Here is a 21,264-nt window from a genome sequence, read left to right as displayed (position 1 = left end):
GTCTAAAATTGTTTAGACCGGTCTAGACTAGTCTAACTAGTTTATGATCTGGTTTAAACTCATCTAGACCGGTTTAGGATCTAGCTTAGACTAGTCTAGAAAATATTACTAATATTTTTCTTATATGATAGGCTAATTTCTAAAATTATTTTTAGTCCTAGGTTATATGATGAAAAAAGGAACTCCTTTGTAATGGTCCATTTATATGTATTTTTATTATTTTATGTGATATTCTTCTTTTAATTCATTTTGAATTCAAACACAATTTCATCACATACAAAATTCTATACATTATAGTCATTGCAAATATAGCCGTTGAAAATATATAGACCTGAAAAATATAGCCATAGAAAATATGGCCGTTGCAAATATAGCTGTTGAAAATATAGACGTTGTAAATTTAGCCGTTGCAAATATAACAGTTAAATATAGCCGTTGGAATTTTTTTTAGTTATATGATATTAAAAATATATGTGAGTAGAGAGTTAATTAAAATGCGTAAAAAAATAGAGAGAATTTTTTTAGAGAGTGTCTCTATATGGATACATATAAGAAGCAATATTTATAGAGTCAGCTAGAGATGCTATTAGAGTCCGAAAACTCTAGCTACCCCTTTTATATGCTAGGCCGTAGGAGCTGGCCTGGACTAGGCTGAAAATGCCTGTTGGGCCTTTTAGCTTAAGTTGTTTTGGCCCATCTCAACCAACAATTAAAAGAAAAAAGAAAAAAGGTTCCAATTTACATATAAACTCTCAAGTTTTCTTTAAAATCCATAAAAATCATTCTACCTTATTTAAGTGTTGTATTTTTTGTGTAAGTCCTTATACTTTTTTCATACAAACATAGGTCTTAATCTTGCGCAAACAATTGTCAGCGATATCACTTTGAAGATTAGCGTGAAAAACCCACTTTAATAGTTTATCTCCTAAAGAATATGCATAAGATAAGAATAGTTATGTTACTTCTATCTTCAAAAGATAATTTCATGTCAACGACGATATATATGACCCAATACTATATCTGTACACTTTTATATGTATGTACAGACTTTAAAAGTTGTAATATACTGCATTGACGATGGTCATAGGGTGTGCTAAGGGCACACCATTTTTTAGTTTTATTTAAAAGACGTACCATGTAGTAATTCCATGTGTGCATTTGCCATGGGAGAACTTGTAGTGGGGTACGTGGGGGCCCTTGCCGCGTGGATACATACACCAATCATGCAAATGCAACTCTCGTTCCAAGCCGAACACGAGAACCTCTCATTTTTGGTCTTTCGATCCGGCGTCCCCGGTATCTGTGTGACCTCCTCCACTCCCTCTTCGGCTTCCCCGCTTTTATTCCCCTGCAACTCCTCTTCACTTGTCTCCAGTCCTTGTCCTCCTCTTCTTCCTCCGCCTCCCCAGTCCCCACCCTCCAAAAGGTCGCCACCTCTGTTTCTCATCGCCAAAAAGCTCAACTTTTTCCGATATTTTTTTCCTCAGTCGTTTCTCCTCCTACTACCATCAGGTACCCCCGCTCCCCTTTTTTCCCCTCCTTTCTTTCCTGGTTTTAATCTACTGTCGGTAGTTTTTTGGGGGAGGATTTATTGGTTGGACGGAGCGGCTAGGGTCGGGGCTCCATGCTGTTGCGATTCTTGAACTCGGTCTGTAGGTTCTGTTGATTCTTGGTCGGTTAGTACTTGGTGTATGGGGGGAGAACGCGGCTTACTCTGTAGATGACCTGACCTAAGCAATAAGTGACCTTAGGTCTGAGATAATTAGGGTCTTGGGAGCTAAGGAGAGGACTAGATATTTTGATGCGATTCTTTGATCGATGAATCGTTTGCCGTGCGAATTAGGCGTGGTTTGGTATGATTTATTACTAGTACCCTAATCTTGTACGACATAGTTGGACTGTTGGTGCTTTATTGGATTGAGGGATGAAGTACTAAAGTTAGCTCTTATTCTGCACCGCTTAGAAAATATTTTGACACTGGGTGGAAATTTCTTGTTGAATAGGAAGATCATCAGTCGCTGCAGAGGAATGGAAGTATTTTGGTGCAAAAATAGAATAAGCAAATCACTTGCAAAGTAAATTCGTTTCCACTGTGATAATTTTTAGAATTAGGTCGGTGCCACTTATGAGCATTAACAGGTGCAAATTTGTTGTGGCAGATATTCTCCAACCTTCTGGCAGTGATTTTTTTTTTTTAAAAAAATAATAAGCTTTACAGAATGAATAAGTCAGTCTGATGACATAGAAGCTCTATTGTGCGTAAATAGTTCGCCTGGTGCATAATATGCTTATTTGCATGCTGCATGAGGTTTGGTGGGAGCTAACTGTGAATTGGGTAGTTGAACTGGGTATGCATCCTTGTTGATTCGAGACATTTGCATTTTCTTTATCCCCTAAAAAGGACCTTTTTTTAGATCAAGATAATAGTCTTTCTGTTTATTCCAGGCAACGCTGACATGCATCATACATGTGCAGGTGACACTGTGTTTGATGTCTTTTGTTTCTTGACTTGGGTGTATAATCTTTCTCCGCTCTGATCAAGCTTTATCTCAGACATAAATAAGCAAGTAGTGTTTTGCCTGTGATAAGCAAAATTAGTCAAGACGGGTGCTCTTTGCTGCGTGGCCGCTAGGCCACATGGGACAAAGTCGAATCCTGCTAGCAGAGACTGTTCCATGGATCCTACTGAGCCTCGCTGGCGGATAAACTCGAGCTTCTCTCCTCCGACATCAAGGAGATGGGACTGCCGGTATTCATCAGATGGATTACCTCGTAGGGTTCATGATGTTCCACATGATCACCCACCTTACGTTTCATCACTGTCATCTCATAGTAAAGGAAGCATAAGTGCATTTGGTAGCGATCAGTACCTCAATCACCATCATTCTGTATCTGATGGAGCACTCTCTTATTTTGGGAGTCCAGCTGACAGCCTTCAGGCTCCTCGCTGGACATCCTCTCTTCAAAGATTTGATCTTGGAGAATTCTCTACACCTGCAGGAGGTATGTACTTGTTCCACATTTCATATAGTGGATTGTGAAATGAGCTGACCAGCTATACAACTTGACTTTATTTGCTTAATATTGTTCTCTCTTCATAGAATTCTGAGATAGGCTGAATGGGGGCATTCACTAGAAAAACTAACGTAGTTAACTGTTTCCGTTGATAAAACACTTACAATATGGTGTAGCTGTAGCATGGGCCCAACTTTTTGCAAGCAGTTAAGTGCGGAAGATAACTTTGAGACTTTTGAGTCACATTGTTGGCATTGGAGTATTTCATTCCTCTCGTTGCCACTCCGTGCTCGTAGTGTAAACGAAGGGCATGGAAGCACATACAGATGAAAGCTTACAGTGAACATGTGTACCTATGGATCTAGACAACATCTTCTTTCTGTAAAGAACCTTCTACATTTTTGTAATTTACTTCTAAAATAAATTCTGTTATTTAGAAACGTGCCTACACAAGTACACATTGCATAATCAATGGGGGATTGTAATTTGATTGGTTACTACCCACTTAAATGGTTATTCTTAACACTTTGTTCTACCTTGTGTTAAGATATGCTGATATAGCTGCTATTTACATGGTCAGTTCTTTTCCCTTCTGAACTTTCCGGGTTATGCACTCATTATTTATGATATTTCTATTGAATGTCTTATTCTTTCCTAGTCAGTTTTTCTGTTTTGCATCAATTTGAACAATATTTAAGTGCAAAGAATACTGGGTGTATGTGGGGTCAAAGAACTATATTTAGGATCATCTTAGTCGTGATAAGTGACGTATAAACTATAGGCATGATATATAAATATCTTCGCGCACTACACAGACACTATGGCCTCAATGGTTGCTCATCAACTGAATCTATTATGGTTGCTCATCAATTGAATCTATTGGGGACTGTTAATTTTTTAAACTGTAAATATTGGGGTAGACATTAATAGTACTGCAAGTTAAAGACTGCTACACCACAATTTTTTCTTTCTTCTTAATGACAACAGGATGTTTTCCTCATCTCCTGCAACAGTAGGAACCAACTGACCAGGCATTGCTGCATTTCTAGTATTCCTTGGATATCTTCCTGTTGGTTAACATTTGCTTTATTCATTGAACCAGGATCAAGACCAGAAACTTCTCATTATCCTCAATCAAGTGAGGTAAGCTACATCTCGTCTTTAATGAGTTATCTCCCAATTCCTTTGACAGGTGACATAGATCTAATGAAACTAATCAAGAATATTGCAGTCTTTATCACATTGCTGACATCTATGTTCATCTGCTGCAGAGGCATTTGACTGTCGTGGGTAGTTTCAGTTCTGCATCCCCATTCTCGGAATCAGGTCAGCTAGCATCGTCTAGTAAACAACCAGCCCCATATCTACCTCGTAATCATATGGGTAGGCGATCATTCATGTCAAAACCGGTCTACCCGCTTGTCTTCCGGAATCCAGTGTCAGAAGCAGAAGCCTCCAGAGTGCCCGAGGTTAGCAATGCTGGGCGAACAACACCAAGTGATGACAGCCAAGCTTCTCCTCTGTGGCGTCGCAGCTTGGCGAGTCCGGAGCTCAAGTTCCATAATGCATTGAGTGAGCTTGGGAAGATGGAGGCTTCGCCTGGACCGAATACAAGCTCAAGAAGGGAAGGTTTTAGATGGAGCAATGCTAGCAGCTATGATTTTGGATACGATGGGGATGCCATTGACATATCGGATCTTATCAGTATTGAGTCCCAAAGATCCCCCACAAGTTCAGTGAGATTTCTCAAGTGTGGGTTATGCGAGAGATTCCTGCGGCAGAAATCACCTTGGACCTCTAATAGGATTGTTCGAAATACCGACATGCCAGTAGCAGCAGTCCTCCCGTGCCGGCATGTCTTCCATGCGGACTGCTTGGAGGAAAGCACTCCCAAAATTCAAGCCCATGAACCATCTTGCCCCCTGTGCGCGCGAGCTGCTGACGACGAAGGATGCATATCGTTCTCAGAACCTCTGCATGTTGCCCTCAGATCCGCCTGCAGGAATCTTTCGTTAGGCGGTGGTGCAGGCGGAAGTAGCAGCAGCGCAAACCCTTCCTGCAACGATCATGGCTTGAAGAGGAATCATTCTGCTCTCGTGCCAAGCCGAAGCAGTGGGTCACTGTTCCGGAACCGTTTCAAGAAACAGTTCCCCTTCAAGAGGATGATTGGGAAGGATCTCTTTGGTGGCAGAGTTTTCAATAAGGTTGGATCATCTTCGTCTTCAGGTCAGAAGGACAATGGTCAACAGTCAGCAGCGAAGTCTGATCGATCCATGAAGTAGCTAGAACTTCGTGGCACAGAGGATATGATGTGTGCCCTACATTCTGTCATTTTGTATCCCTTTTGTAACGTATCATAGCAGCATGTAAAACTCAGCATCCATGCGCAGTAGTCGTCCTAGACGGGAGTTTGGTTTGACGGTGCTTGCTTTGCATGTGACACACGCATTAGGCTAACTATGGGTCTGTTATGAATCCTTACATTAAGAATCGATGGCTATGTTTAATATGCTTATGCCTTGATGACTTGTTCAATTTCTGTTGCGTTCGGCGATGGTTTGGTATTGTTCTCTGCTTAAACATGTGCTTCGTGTCCACCTACGGCACTTCGGCTGTCCTACCCAAGCGGCGTTGATTTGCTTCGACCCGAGGGCAGCAGGTGCAATTTGTGCCTCTTCGACCCCTGAACTTTGTTCAAAGGATGTTCAGTTCACACGTAGCAGCGCGTCCCGGCGACGAGGTCATGCGGGGGGTTGGCTCCAGTACTAAAAATGCATGCGTCTGGTTGGCTGTCTTTTGGGTTGGAGCAGAGATCCGCGGCGTTTGTCGAAGGGGCACGATCGTGGGTGTCTTGGGCTTCGGATGCACGGCGAGGACACGGTCTGCTCGTGTTGTTGGCTTGTTGTGGCGGATGGCATTATGGAGTTGGCCTGAGCCAACGCAAGAGTTCTTTTTTATATGTTTTATTAAAAATTTAAATAAATAGATTCTTTATGGGAGAAATTGCAAAACTAGACGGCTGCAGCTCTCTCGGAGCTGCAGCCTTCTGAGAGGACGGCAGACCTAACCGCCCCCTCAGAGGGCGGCAAGGGGGCTAACCGCCCTCTTAGGGGCGAGGGCGGTTAGCTCCTTGCTACCCTCTGAGGAGGCGGTTAGGGTCTTTTTTCCCCTAAAAATATTATTTTTTGTGTAATTCAAGAAATAAAAAAGGGCTTTAAGAAAATTTGGAATTTAAATTTAGAGAAGGTTATGTAATAGTCAGAGAATAAAAATCAGTAATTAGCACTCGCAGCATATTACGTGGGTATGGGGTGCGAACGACGACAAACATAGTATTAAACATAGGTTGAAAATATTACATAAGACTATAACCGCGACAACACGATGAGGAAACAAAGTTGGCATGTACGGTTCGTACTAAGATCTACTTATTAGTGCGTCGATCTTAATCATAACATGCCTTAGGGAGTGAAAGTATGTCGGGTTACATTAGATATTCTCTACTGAGTGCATCTAGGATACTTTCCCTTTCGGAGGGCATCGGAACCTGCCGCCTTAGCACGGCGGGCTCTCTCCCGCTTCCTTTCCCTCTCAGCCTCCCGAGTCTGAGCCACGGTACGGTCGTGCGCTGTCTTCCTCATGCGCTCTTCTTCCTCCCGCTTGAGGCGAAGTTCCTCTTGCTGTTGCTCATACTCCCGACGTGCGTACGCTTCCCTTCTCCACCTCATGTTCATGTCGACCCACTGCTTCTGTGCGTCATTTTGCTCATTATCGAGCCATTGAATAAAATCACATAGCGGTGGAGGGGACTGAACAAATGGAACAAGATGAGCGGTTAGTAAAACAGGGTGCAAAATCGAAAGAGATGATGCTGATATCTGTTGTCATACCGATCGATAACCATTTCTTGCATGTTGAGGCTTGTCATACTCGTAGTTGGCACACATGAAGAAGCGCAACCAATAGGTGTATGAGATGTCCTGCGACTCGCGGAGCTTACAAATGTCACCACAGAAGCACATTGGTGGTTCGAGACCTTCAGGTATGGTAGTCCCCCAATATTTCTTTGGTGGGCTTGATGGAGCTGAAGAAGACATTGCACTTGAGAGATCTGAGAAATGAGTGGTGCATCAATGTAAGGAGGTTCGGCTATTTATGGTTGGGGGAGACAGGAGCATTGGATTCGCTCTTGAAGAAAGGAGTGAGTGCAGAGGCGCAGCTGGTGGCAGGAGCATCGAATTCCATCGTGAAGAATGGGAAAGTTGTGTCATTGATGATGGTCAGAGATTCCATATTTATTGGTACCTGTGTTGTCATTTATTGTTTGGAAAAAGCTGGGTAGTGTTGTCACTTCTTGTTTAAAGCCTGCACAAGGAGGCATGTGTTGTCATGTCATGGTTAAAGTTCAGTAGTGTGGTCACTTTTTGATTAAAGTAACACTCCCAACAGAGGAAGCGAGGTATCACTCGTTGTATAAGTTGTTTTGTAAGATATAATGACGACGACAGAATGTAGCTTGTGGTCATGTCAGATTAAGAAATGCAACTAGGATGCCATCGTTTTGGAATACGAAATGCAGTTACGACATGCTAAGTGGACCATAAAGAGTAAACGTGTCTGAATACGTAGGAGTACATCGCAAAGCGAATATGCATATGTAAGTTACATAAAATCTAAAATTCTACTGCTGCCTCCCTCGTTGCCGTCGCCCGTGTGCCCCATCGTGGTCCCGATGCCGCTGGTTAACCCTCACGTGACTCCTGGGGTAGGTGAGGGGGTCGGGTGGACTGACGTGTCTGGTAGGCCTAGTAGGGAGCACCGGTGTCGAGGCCTGGTTTTACGTGGGCTGTGTCCGAAGGGGAGCACTGGGTACCTGGGACCGTTGGAGAACATCATAGTCAGGTGTGCTCCCGAAGAAGTCACGAACAAGGTTGTATGCAGCGTCCGGGCCAGCCTCATCCTCCTGACTATGGTAGGAGGACTATGAAGGCTCTGCTGGCGTCCATGTGTACTGGCTGAAGGGGCTTACGAACAAATAATTATGTTGGATATGAACAATATGGTATTGGAAGTAGTAGTAAAAATTGTATAATTGTACCTGCGTGGTATGCCGGTGCAGCAGGAGAAGGCCAGGCTGTTGTGCTGTAGTATGGCTCGAATGGTGACAAACCCAATCCTGCACGGCCAAGATGTTGTAAGGCTCCCAGACCACATCGTCCGGACATAGCCTGTCGAACTGGGTCCGAAAATACTCGTAAGCACTACGAGGCTGCTCATGCGCCTAGTCTGGCTGCGTGACAAACATCGTTACAAATCATTAGAGGGAAAAAAGCTTGCGAAGGAAAGTGTTAATATAAAATACGTACCCGACGACGGCACCACATCGAGGCCATAGTAGGCGCGTCCTCGTCCGGCTCGATGTACCATTCCTCAGGGTACGGGGAGTGGTCCACCACCAGCCTGCCTATGATGAAACACTCGTATGACCACAGCTGCAGAAGAAGTGGACACCCGGCAAAAGTGGCTAGTGGCTCTTTCTTCGTGCACGCGTTGCAGAGCACCTGATACATCGGATGCCAACTAAACTGCGGTACCTCCTCCCTATCAGCTTCCGCTATCAACCTGACGTACGGCACAAGCGTCCTCGCAACCAGGTGGCCTTGGCCACTGGTGAACACAACCCACCCAAACAACCATAGCAGAAAGGCCTCCAAATGCCTGGAGACTGCGTATGCATTGGCATGGGGGTGTATGTACGCCGGATGCAAATATGACTGGTGTCAAAAATGATCATTGCTACATACTAGAATAGTAAATGATAGGTTGTATTGTACCGAACCTGAAACTGTAGGATCCACTTCTTCGTTGGCCCTTGTGCATCGGACAAGAAATCAGGCACGTAGGGGGGTGCGTCCGCCTTCCGCTCCACTGGGCCAAAGCGCTGATGCTTGATGTTGATCCAGTCAGCATCCATATCGATGACCCCAACCGTAGCTCCTGCACAAGGTAGGCCTAAGAGGTAGGCTACGTCCTGCAAGGTCGGGGTCATCTTGCCGCACGGGAGATGGAACATATGTGTCTCCGGCCTCCATCGGTCGACCAGGGTTGCTATCAGCGACCGGTCAAAGTAGAAACGACGCGCCGCTGCCTCAGGGTTCTCCATCGATCGGGCCTCGACCAACCGGCAAAGCGGTAGGAGTTCTGCCGCTGCCAACCTACAAGTATTGCAATATATCAATAATATGGAATTACATCAGTGATATAGCAATTTCGTATGAAATTATCGAAGTACCTGTGCTTCCATCGCTCGTCTATCGTGAGCAGCTCTCCAGGGCCTCGTGGTCGAAACACTCCTAGCTCCGTCTGGTGCTCGGCGGATAAGAAGCTGCGATGCTTCTTGTCCACTGTAGGGTCTAGAAGCTTGGGGGTCACAGGGTCCGCCATATCTGCATTTCAAAGACATGTACATTAATGCATTGTTAGATATAGACAGTAACAATATACTTTGAATGCAAATTCGCTATATCACTATATGCAACATTAACGCACTGCGATAGTGACCTACAAACAAAGGTTCAAATGGTACAAATCAAGCACAACGCACCATAAAACTCACCTAGACAACAGGTGCATCACCAGGTGCATTTTTAGGACAATACTTGTACGTGTGACCTATTTCATTGCACTGACTGCATCGCTTGACCCTAGGGCCAGCCTCGGATTCATCCATATCATTGCGAATCTGACGAGTTTTTCTTCGGCTAGGTGCGTTCTTCATCTTTTCCAAATCAGGCACATATATTCTTGCAGGCCCTGGATTACTTGTAAAAGTGTCAACAATGCCGTAACCATACATCTCATGATTCCAGGTGTTGAGTATTTGATCTTTCATAAAATACTTTGAAACATATTGCCTGGGAAGCATATGGTGCTCCGCATACGCAGCTATGATGTGTGTACAAGGTTTGTGGAGTAATTGTGGCTTCTGACAACTATAGATGCATGTCCTAATCCTTAGCACACACTCTTGAACATGCCGCTCACGTCTACCCCCCTCCCCCTCCGACCCTTATCCCGGCATAGGACACTGAACCTGTGCTCCGCAGTCCCCTCTTGATTTGCGCGATGCATGTGGGCCTTCTTATTGGCCTTCTCCATGTACTCATATAGCATCCGTCCGTAAAGCATACGATTGTCCTCCATTACAATCTTAGCAGCTGCATACCGATCAATAAAATACTTACAAGTCCCATGCAAAATGCCTTCTACAATTCCAACTAGTGGTAGGGACCTCATTCCTCGCATGACCCAGTTATAAACCTCTGCAAGATTTGTAGTCATTACTCCATACCTTGCACCACCACTATCGTACAACAGAGCCCATTTTTCATTTGGCTCATTACGTATTCACTGTGAGAAGCTCCTAATAGATGAGCCTGATCTCCTTACTATCTGCGGAGTATTTGTTGGAAGAGGTCCGAGAGCTATTGGTTCATCACCGTTAGGTGCAGCCTCCGCAGTTTGTTTTAGAGTCAGTCATCAAGTCTTGTCCATAGCGCATTGAACTTTCGTTGTTGGTTTTGACTGCACAATTTTTTGAAAAGCTTCATCAACTCTTTGTTTTTAAACTGTCTGTAGAAGTTCGCACCCATATGGCGCATGCACCACTTGCTTTTGAGGTCGGACCACTGTGCTGCTACACCTCGTCGAACACTACCATGTTGCATATCCAGCAAAGCCTGCAACAATCCTGCATATCTATCATGAATGAGACACACATCTGGTCGGTCAAGAACAATAGCATGTTTGACCCGCTCTAGGAACCAATACCAGCTGTCCCTGTTCTCACTCTCCACGAAAGAAAACCCTAATGGCAGGACTTAGTTGTTACCGTCGACCCCAATTGCAGACAATATCTGCCCTTTGTACTTCCTAGTCAAGAATGTTCCATCTAGGCATATGATGGGTCGGCAATATCGAAATGCTTTGATAGTTGCGGCGAATGCAAAGAAAGCACGCTGTAACACTCTTTTCCCGTTGTACTCCACATCAGTAGAGGGGTAATGCTTGATATCATAGTAGCTGCCTGAGTTCCTTCCACAAATTGTGGCTAATTGACTCTCACTAGTGAATTGCATGGGAGAAACAACAGAGGATGGGCATGGAGGAACATCACCTCCCTGACCGTCATCGTCATCGCTATCTATCTTTATACTGCTGTCATTCGATACTTGGTAAGTTGGGCTCTTTGGTTCACTATCCGTGTTCTCGTCACTTTGCACTTGTCTTTTACCCTTACCCTTAGTATTCTTGCTCTTCTTTGGATGCGCCATTTTCTTCTTCCTCTTTCCTGTGTGTGTGTCACCTACCACTTTAGTAGCCCACCATTGCAAATCTTGTGCGTTCACTGTGTCTATCACCAGGTGAGTTGGCAGGGATATGTCACTGTCTGTGTTGTCCTCATCAAGCTCTGGGGCACCATTTGATCTACCGGCCTCCATCCAGTCACAGAGCGGATTATTCTCCTCGTTCAATATGAGCTCCATAAGCTGCTGAAATGAATCATCATCAGTAGTCAACTTGATGTCTACATCCAAATTATTCTGTATTCTCAGGTTATAATTGACATATACCAACTTATGGAGCTTCTTGTAGCTTAAGCGATTGCGAACTTTTATGTGGATAAATACAAATGTACTCCAGTTCCTCTCACACCCACTAGATGAAGCGCACTGAGACACTAGACGCCTAGCAAGCGTCGTTAGTGTAGGTGTAGACGAACCAAACATAGATCACCATTATGCTACAAGTAGGTAAAGTGATATAACATTTGGAAAAGTAGATAAAGTGATGCAACGGTTAGATATGTCAACGCAATTCGTATCAGGTTGAGTCCTGCCGTCACAAGCCATTCGTGAAGCGAGCGGACAAGCGAACGACAAAGACTTTGTCCGATATATTTTGTCACGCCCGGTTTTAACGGCCAAAACCAGATGCGGCTTATGTGTGCCCAGGATGTTCAACACACATAAGGACGTCACAGGTGAAGTAACAAAAGCAATACTTTAGCTTACAGTCGTCAAACTCTTACACAAAGTCTTCACCTAAACAACTCTACTAACCAATCTATAACTATTAAACGACGGCAGCGGAATGAAAGCATCGGCGACCAAGCGCTCCACAGGCACTGACTGGAAGACACACTCCTAGATCACCAGGTCATCATCTTGAAAGTCTTGAAAGTCTTCCACTGAGCAGTATATGTATTGTGGGAGATAGCAAGGGTGAGCACATGGAGTACTCAGCAAGTGTGGGAAAATAATGATATGCAGGCTTTCAACAAGAATAGGCTATCACATGGTATTTTTGCGTAAATGCAAGTAAAGAAAACATATTTGGACTCAAAAGCATTAGACATTTATTAAGTGAATGTAACCCATACAGTCCAATACCCAGCATACAAGGCTCCCCACCTTGCACACCATAACCGTCTAGTACTCCCTGTACTATAACCAAAACTATAACCATCTAGTACTCCCTGTACTAGAACCATAACCAAGCTCATAACCATTCCACCACCAACTAATCATGTGAGGATCCAAGTCTCTCATGACCGTGAGCACGGCTGTTATAACAGTTTTACACTCTGCAGAGGTTGTACAACTTTTTTACGAGTCGTGATTTCATCACCTGCAAGCAGATGACTAAAGTCTCCATGTTGCAATGCCGGCCAAGCACTATACACACGCCAGTGGTGTGTTGCCAAGAGATCACTACGAAGCCTTTACAAAGAATCCTCCCAGTATGTGTCACGAACACTCCAGGTTTCACCGCTAGGTGCTGCCACCTAGAAGCCCCCTCTTGTGCCATGTGGTTTCTGAGAATTACCTTCTCTTATCCACGCCTCCCCTCTGGCCCACACAACACTGGAAGAACCCTAATTAATCGGCTAAGCTTTCCCATATCAGTCTCGTGTTTGTACGGAGCTTCTCGGGTTGTCGCTCCATGAACCGGTCCTTACTTAGGTTACTTGAGCAAACACTAAACCAACGTCATAACCATGACAACCATCAAAACTACCTTGCTCAAGGCATAAGGTTCCATGTTGCTAGATCATTAACCAGTTAACCACTATTGTTGCATATGTTCATTAATCAAGTATATGACACTTCCCAATATCCCAAAAGCATGGCTAAGCAATCTACCCATAAAAGACACCTAACTATAAACCATCTAGGTTCCAAGGGATGATAAGGGAAAATCTAGAGAAAACCCTAACATAGGTGACTACCCATCATATTGACAGACATTGCATGCAATTTTGTAAAACAAAACATTTAAAAACATAGGTTCAATATGATCAAGGACACTTACCTTCTCCTTGCTGCTGCTCAGTGTATTTTTGCTCCTGGTCTTGATATTCTTCAAACTGATCCGGGGCGTTGACGACTAATCGCACAATAACCGGCAAAGTACATAAACAAAACATACTAAGAACAGAGTACAAACCAGAGAAACAATAAGACAAAACCTAACTAGAAAGATAGAGCTCGGAGAAACGAATCTATCGGCGCAAGAATCGCTTAAATCGGAGCTACGACGGAAAAGATACACTAAAAACAAGATTAGGGTTTATTTTAATTAAGAAAAGGACTTAATTGTAATTATGGAAAAGTATAGGGACCTTTTTGTAAAAATAGAGGGGCCTATTTGTAAAAACAGAGGGACCTATTTGTAAATATGAAAAAGTTCAGGGACTAAACTGTAAAAAGACAGGGGCTTTTAGGTAATTACAGAGAAGTCTAGGGGTCTTTCTGCAAAATTGCCAATTAAAAGAATTATCTGGAATTTTTGGATTTATCTTTGTACTGGAAAAGCTTGAATTGCTGACTGGGTAGATGACTGGGCATAATGGCTGATGTGGCGCACATGTGGCACTGATGTGGCAGGGTGACGTGACTAAGGTGCTGACTGTGTTTAAAGAGACGACACGTGGCGACTTGCTACTGGCTACTGAAGAGGTATAGGTGCGATCTAATCTCGGCCGTTCGGACTAGATCGGACGGCTCAGAGAGGGAGGGGCTGCTGAGAGGATGAACACGGCTGAGCCGAGGGGATCACGGCGGCGATCTCGCCGGAGATCGGCGCAGACCTTGTCGCCAGCGTTGGTCCTCGTAACACGGTGAGGCGGGCATAGGGAGCTCGTTTTAGGGCTTACCGGGGTTGGAACGGCACGGGAACTGGCCGGCGTCGACGAAGGCATCGGGGAAGCTCGGGGTGTGGTCTCCGGTGACCCAGAGGCAAAGGAGAGGGCAGGGGCGTGCTCGGGAGGCGCTGTAGAAGCTTCGGGGCGGCTAGTCGGCGGCAAAGCGCGACGAAATCGACGAGTTGGCGAGCTCGGTCGGCTCTAATGGCGGCGGCGGCAGGCTCTCGGTGATTCGGCGATGAAGAGCATGGGAGGCAGCGGTTTTTGGCGAGATGGGACAAAGGGGCGTCGGGTGCTATTTATAGGCGACGGAATCATGGAGTCCGTGGCACGCACGCCAAGAAAGAGGGCGGCGGCGCAAATTCGAGCTCGATTTTCCCCATTTAAACACGGATTCGATGGAGATAAGCTGGCAAAAGATCACGAGAATCATGGGACGAGCTTCCAGATGTTTTCCCCCTTGGATAGGGCTCGAATTCGAGCGGGATTCGACAGCCGGTCCTGGTCTCGTGCTCGGTTCGGACTCCTTCTGGAGGTAGAAGACGGTTCTGACCCACGGGACCCACATGGCAGAGGCTCGGGCGAAGGCGGCACGACGGAAGGTGCGTTCGCAGGCGCGTGCGGCTGGCTGGGCCAGCTCGGGCGCACGGCGCGACCCAGGAGGAGTGGCGTGAGGCGGGGAAAGGAATGGGCCGGCATAGAAGAGTGGGCCGAAGGAGGAAGGGCGGCCCAGGAGGGAGTTTTAATCTTTTCTTTTCTTTTTATTTCTTTCTCTTTTTCCAAAACTATTTTCTATTATTTTCTAAACATTGCTAAATCTATTCTCAAGCAAACAATTCAAATAAGACAAACAAAAACCTAAATGCCTAACTCCAGCATGAATGCATTCAAGCAAATAATAATCCTAATTCAAATTTGAATTTAACATTTAGAAATTAAGTTTTATCCTATGCTATTTGTTTAAACTCAAATTAAATCTAGGAAAAATTTAAAGAATTGCAAAATTTAAAAATCAGGGTGTTACATATTTCAACCTCAATAAGTGCTTCCGCGGTAATACTAACATCGATCATCCTCTCGAATGCCTCTCAGAGATGTTCGAACAAGTTTGGACACGTGCCATACGCGTAGTGTGTGCGGGGGTTCAATGCGGCCGCTGCAAGTTCATGATCAAAGCATTAGTACCATAAGCATTAGTACAATAACAATGTAAGTGGTAGGAGTGTATCACCAGTATTCATATAGGTCTCATTCGCTAGATCATGCATTCTGCGATCGATAATTGTCATGTACTTTTCAAAAGAATCCCTATCATTGTAATACAACGAATCGTACTCCTACTTGACAACTATGTATCTCGGGAGCACCTCACTCAATGTTGGCACCTTGTCTTGATCAGCAAATTGGAGGAAGGCATACAATGGCTGAATGGAATCGACAACCATTTTAAGATTGTCGCACCATGGTAAGCTGGATAGGTAACTATGTGCATATCTCCCAATATCAGAACTAATGTAGCGAGACTACTGGAGCTCACTAGATGTCATCCATTGCATGAACATATCCTTTCGGTATAGAAAGATTTCAAGAAATAGATAGTTTGTGCCAAATCTTGTGGCATTCTACCTCACCAACTCTCAACCAATCGGGGTCTTCATCATTTCATGTAGCTTTGAATGATTGTACAGCTATCGCGATATGGACCTTACACTTTGAATGATAATGTCGTGTTATCTAAATTCACCAACTGATTTTAACAATAAATTTATCGTATGCGCCACACAAGGCTGCCACGCGATAGCAGGATATTCTCTTTTGAGAACCTGACAAGCCTTCTTATAGTTAGACCCGTTATCAGTCACGATCTCCACAATATTTTGTGGCCCTAAATCATTGACCACTGCTCTTATCTCCTGCATAAACAAATCAACCAAATAAATATGCAACAATTGAAATACTATGTTACCAACTCAGCAAAATAATGTACCTTGTTCAAATACTTTCCATCTTGACTGTAGCCAGTCGCACCATACTCATATGCGTCATACAATCATTGCAATATATAAGGAAATTAATAATACTCATATGCGTCGGTCCAGTCCAAGAATCACACATGATGATCACACCATACTCTGGCCATTCTAGCTTCCACTTGCCAAATATCTTCTTCAATGCACTCTCGTTCTCGTCCATGTACTTACCATCTATATCCCGACTAGATGGAGATGGTACATGTCGGAGGGTTAGCTCCTGTCGCAGGGATCCTGAGGGACCCTTTTTAGAGATTCGGTCGGGGGGATGATTCTGAATATGTTTGCTGGAGAAATAAATGGATATGAATGCGATGGCTGGTGGGGTGGAATGATCTAATGTAGAAAAGAGTAAATACGCTGGGGAATTTTTAGACAGGTTCGGGCCGCACTGCACGTAACACCCTACTCCTGTGTGGATGCTATAAATGCCCTGAGAATGTCTTTCAGGAATGTGCTAGTTACAAGAATGTCTGTCTATCCTCGAGCCTGGGGCTCCTTGTTCTTTAGTTTCTATACTCGTACGAAGGTGTTCTTCGATCTGTGTGTGTGTGTTCATTGGCTCTGAGTGCGCTTGTCTGAGAGTTCGAGCGTCGCCTTCCAATTAACTCTCTCAGACCTCCAGAGGCTTTTTCTGTCCGCGCTGCTGGCTGCTTTAAATACCCACCGGCGGTAGCATGCCCCGAATGTGAGGGCACAAGTTCCAAGGTGCCATAAATGGAAAGGGCGTCATCATGGCCTCTGCGCGAAGTGACGGGGGTTGAAAACGCGCCCCGCGCCCGGTCTTCAATCGTCATGATGGCGTTGGAAACGGGCGCCGTGGAGAGGGCCCACCGGGCAGCCGCAGAGCGGCCCGGCGTGCCTGCCTCGTCTTGTTCGCCTGCCACAGCAGCGCGGCAAACGGAACGCCTCGGGCCTCACGACGCTATCCCGAGGTGCGTCGGATAGCACAGGATGGGACCCGTGCATTAAATGTCCCCACGCCCTTATGCCAGAATATGGCAGGAACTGACATCGAGCGTGGCGGGAGAAGTTGAAGGTGAGGACACGCGCGCTCTTAAATGCGGCCTCGGGCCTTTCACTGGCTGACACCTCATCGCTGGACCCTTGTGGGGGCCACTGTCGGAGGGGCTTCTTGGGTCATCGGGGATCCGAGTGCTCGGGTGGTCACTATTCACCTCCCCGAGCACTCTCTCCCGAGAACGCCCTTTCTTGGTCCTCGGGGAACCGAGTGCTCGGGGACCACTGTTCACGGCCCGAGCACTCTCTCCCAGTCTTGACTGTACGGATCCTCGGGGAACCGAGTACTCGAGAGCCGCTGCTCGCAACCCCGAGCACTCTCTCCCGGAACTACCTTCCTTGAGTCCTCGGGGTACTCGGGTGCCCGGGGGGCTACTGCTCGCAGCCCCGGGCACACCTCTCCCCGTACTCGGTTCTCCTGGTCATCGAGGGACTTGGGTGCTCGGGGGTCACTGTTCACCTCCCCGAGCACTTTCTTCCTGGTCACTTTAGTCTTTGCAGATCATCGGGGAACCCGGGTACTCGGGGACCACTGACTGTGGCCCCGAGCGCCCACTCCAGGGACTTAGTCTTTTTTACCTCGCGGAGGTCACCCCGCAGGATGGCGCCACGTGGCGGATTGCTGGCCTGGCCTCGCGATTCGGGGACCCCTGGTTCCTGATTCACCGACAGCAGCCCCCGGGCCCATTGGCAAGTAATGGCCTAGAGACTGCGGATGGGCCCTTCGTCGTCACTGAGGCCGAACCCAGCACCCTGACAAGATGCCGAGAGCGGGAGGAAGCCGCCGTGACAAGACACCCGACAGCGTGCTGCCGGAGTCCCGACTCGTGAACGAGGAGGCGATAGATAAAGTGCGGAAGTTGATGGTGCCCGAAGGCCAGCGGGAGGCCTCGGTGGTGAGGTCGGTGAGCTTCCCGCCAGTGAAGGACCGGCCGGAGCGCATCGTCCTCTTCACCTCCTTCGTGGCGGCCGGGCTAGTGCCGCTGTTCTCGACCTTCTTCCTCCAAATCCTCGACATGTTCGGGATCCAGCTGGTGCACCTCAGCCCAAACTCCGTCATCTCTTTGGCGGTCTTCGCCCACCTCTGCAAGATGTTCGTGGGGGTGCCGCCGTCGGTGTCGCTCTTCCGACATTTCTTCATGCTGCAGCCAGCCGGGAAGAAGAGGGGCTTCTCCACCGCCGACGTCGCCGGCTGCTGCAATTTTCGGCTGCGGGATGGCCTGGGAGAGCAGTACATTCCCCAGGTGCTACGGAGCAAATGGGACGACTGGCGGCGCGACTGGTTCTACATCGAAGTCAGTCCTCACGATCTCCTGACGTTGCCGGAGAGGGCGGCGGAGCCCTAGAGGTCAACCTGGGAGGCGCCGCCGCAGGCGGACGAGCGGATGGATCCGGTCCTGGATCGCATCGACTTCCTACCCCATGCCGGCCTCACTTCGGTGATGGTGGTGGTGGATTATCTACGCCGCCGCCTGGCACCTCTGCGGGAGTGGGTCCTGCCCTGCTGGGTATACACGGGCCCCCAGGACATCACCAGGACCCAGATCGGTGCGGAGTGGGACCTAGACGATGCGGCGCTGAGGGGGCTGCTACGAGTGGTGACCGGCGTGGATGACCTGGCCCGGGCGGAGCTTCCCTGGAAGGAGCTGGCGCTCTGCGCTGACCCGAAGCGGGTGGCGCTGCAAGCGACGCTACCCGAGTTCGACGCCTAAGGGTTGGTCGACCGGCCAGGACGCCGGAAGGCCGGGACTATCCAGATTCCCGGGGTGGATGAGGCAACCGGTCATGCTCTGAGTGCCTCTAGCGGGGACGCCGCCAGAAGCAGGACGCAGATGAGCGAAAAGGGGGCCGCAGGCAGCCCGACGCAGACCGATGGCTCGAGCGCCACGGGTTGCAGGCCGCAGGCCAGTGGCGCGGGTGCCGCAGGCAGCAGGCCGCAGGCCGGCCGTGGGGCTGCCACAGGCAGCAGCCGCCAGGCTGGTGGAGGAGGCGCCGCTGGCAGTGGGGCGGTGATAGTGCCGGGGGACAAAGGAAAACACCCCCGGATTTTTGTTCCTACGTCGACGTCCTTGTCGTCGCTGTCGCCTCTGCTGCAGTGGCCGCCGGCGGGCGGCGCAAAGGAGGGAGGCCGAGGCGGCCAACAATCCGGCGCGCGGCCCGCGACGGAGGCGGCATCTACGGTTCTGGAACCAGACCTTGATCTGCTTGGGCTCGATGTTGCGGAGGATGGGGCATCTGCGGTTCTGGAACCCGGAGACCAAGGCCGGCACTCGAGCGGGTCTACAACGAGTGCCCAAGCCGACCCGCCGCCGGCGATGGGCACCCGGGCGCTGGAGCCCAGAGACCAAGGCCGGCACGGGAGCGCGCGTACAGTGAGTGCCCAAGCCGACCCACCGCCAGAGACGGACCCCGCGACGGCCCGCAGAACCCCCGCGGAAGAGGAGGAGGGAGGAAAATACCGAAGACCGAAAACTACGCCCGGTCTTCAGTCGTCATGATGGCACTGGCAACGGGCGCCGTGGAGAGGGCCCACCGGGCAGCCATAGAGCGGCCCGACGTGCCCGCCCTGTCTTGTTTGGCTACCACAGCAGCGCGGCAGACGGAACACCTCGGGCCTCACGACACTATCCCGAGGTGCGCCGGATAGCGCGGGATGGGACCCGTGCATTAAATGTCCCCACGCCCTTCTGCCAGAATATGGCAGAAACTGACATCGAGCGTGACGGGAGCAGTTGGAGGTGATGGGCCACGCGCGCTCTTAAATGCGACCTCGGGCCTTTCACTGGCTGACACCTCATCGCTGGACCCTTGTGGGGGCCACTGTCGGAGGGGCTTCCTGGGTCGTTGGGGATCCGAGTGCTCAGGTGGTCACTGTTCGCCTCCCCGAGCACTCTCTCCCGAGAACACCCTTTCTTGGTCCTCGGGGAACCGAGTGCTCGGGGGCCACTGTTCACGGCCCGAGCACTCTCTCCCGGTCTTGACTGTACTGATCCTTAGGGAACCGAGTGCTCGGGGGCCACTGCTCGCAGCCCCGAGCACTCTCTCCCGGAACTACCTTCCTTGAGTCCTCGGGGTACTCGGGTGCCCGGGGGGCTACTGCTCGCAGCCCCGGGCACACCTCTTCCCGTACTCGGTTCTCCTGGTCGTCGGGGGACTTGGGTGCTCGGGGGTCACTTTCACCTCCCCGAGCACTTTCTCCCTAGTCACTTTAGTCTTCGCAGATCATCAAGGAACCCGGGTACTCGGGGACCACTGACTGTGGCCCCGAGCGCCCTCTCTCAGGACTTAGTCTTTTTTACCTCGCGGAGGTTACCTCGCGGGATGGCACCACGTGGCGGATTGCTGGCCTGGCCTCGGGATTCGGGGACCCTTGGTTCCTGATTCACCGACAGTACACCATCGTCTGTTATAGAATAGATGGTCATAAGTCAAAAAGAAAGAAATAAGATAATAATAAATTCATTACAAACTTAATCACTCACCATATTTCTGTATTTCTTTCACTGCAGCAACAAAGAATACGCCATCAGCCCTTCTACCAGGAATACCTGAAGTATGGAGAAATTTGCATCATGCCAAACCAATAGCTTCCTTCGTTTTCTTTCCCTTCGCACTCCATGACCCGGTGTCAATCCTCTGCTGCACAGGGGTTTTTGCTACGGAAACATTGTAATCTCTAACATTTAGTGGTGGCTCCCTGATTGAAGATGCTCTCCTAAGCATCCTCTTTAACACAGTACCTCATCTGTCACTTCCACTGCCACCTCCATACTCATATGACTCACTTACCCACCTCCTAAACTCTTCCTCCTCCCTAGATTGAGCCATGACACGTTGCACCTGTTCCTCTTCCGTCTCCTCATTATCGCTTGTCAAATCTACCTGAACTCTTACTGACTCTTGCCTCCAAAACCTCTCCTCAGCCTTTTCCTTCCTCTTATCTCTTGCCCTATCCAGCTTACGCCTAAAATAATCATGCACATCTGAAGGCAC

The 21,264-nt window shown here is 48.1% G+C and overlaps 2 protein-coding genes across 4 annotated transcripts; both read left to right on the top strand.

The window, feature by feature from the left end:
• Positions 1-1,255: 1,255 nt before the first annotated feature.
• LOC133912419 (uncharacterized) lies at positions 1,256-5,536 on the top strand. 3 transcript variants are annotated; one of them, XM_062355132.1, is made up of 5 exons: positions 1,256-1,512; positions 2,446-2,475; positions 2,554-3,003; positions 4,118-4,158; positions 4,287-5,536. In XM_062355132.1, the coding sequence occupies exons 3-5, from the start codon at positions 2,676-2,678 to the stop codon at positions 5,295-5,297; spliced, it is 1,380 nt and encodes a 459-aa protein (XP_062211116.1). In that variant the 5' UTR covers positions 1,256-1,512; positions 2,446-2,475; positions 2,554-2,675; the 3' UTR covers positions 5,298-5,536. The 3 variants fall into 3 exon arrangements, with proteins under 3 accessions (XP_062211116.1, XP_062211115.1, XP_062211117.1); XM_062355131.1 differs by lacking the exon at positions 2,446-2,475; XM_062355133.1 differs by lacking the exon at positions 2,446-2,475 and having other exon boundaries at positions 2,476-3,003.
• A 13,567-nt stretch (positions 5,537-19,103) lies between these two features.
• On the top strand, positions 19,104-19,769 carry LOC133910534 (uncharacterized). The gene has a single exon (XM_062352899.1). The coding sequence runs from the start codon at positions 19,104-19,106 to the stop codon at positions 19,767-19,769; it is 666 nt and encodes a 221-aa protein (XP_062208883.1).
• Positions 19,770-21,264: the final 1,495 nt, after the last annotated feature.

This window comes from Phragmites australis, chromosome 3, assembly GCF_958298935.1.
Source record: "Phragmites australis chromosome 3, lpPhrAust1.1, whole genome shotgun sequence".
In the NCBI taxonomy this organism is placed as follows: domain Eukaryota; kingdom Viridiplantae; phylum Streptophyta; class Magnoliopsida; order Poales; family Poaceae; genus Phragmites; species Phragmites australis.
This window is presented reverse-complemented; position numbering and strand designations above follow the sequence as displayed.

Bases quoted from the DNA above. Each gene is read 5' to 3' on its own strand.
- LOC133912419 (XM_062355131.1), top strand. From the start codon at position 2,676: ATGGATCCTACTGAGCCTCGCTGGCGGATAAACTCGAGCTTCTCTCCT. The intron at 3,004-4,117 runs GTATGTACTTGT...TCATTGAACCAG, and splicing joins ATTCTCTACACCTGCAGGAG to GATCAAGACCAGAAACTTCT. The intron at 4,159-4,286 runs GTAAGCTACATC...CATCTGCTGCAG, and splicing joins ATTATCCTCAATCAAGTGAG to AGGCATTTGACTGTCGTGGG.
- LOC133910534 (XM_062352899.1), top strand. From the start codon at position 19,104: ATGAGCGAAAAGGGGGCCGCAGGCAGCCCGACGCAGACCGATGGCTCG.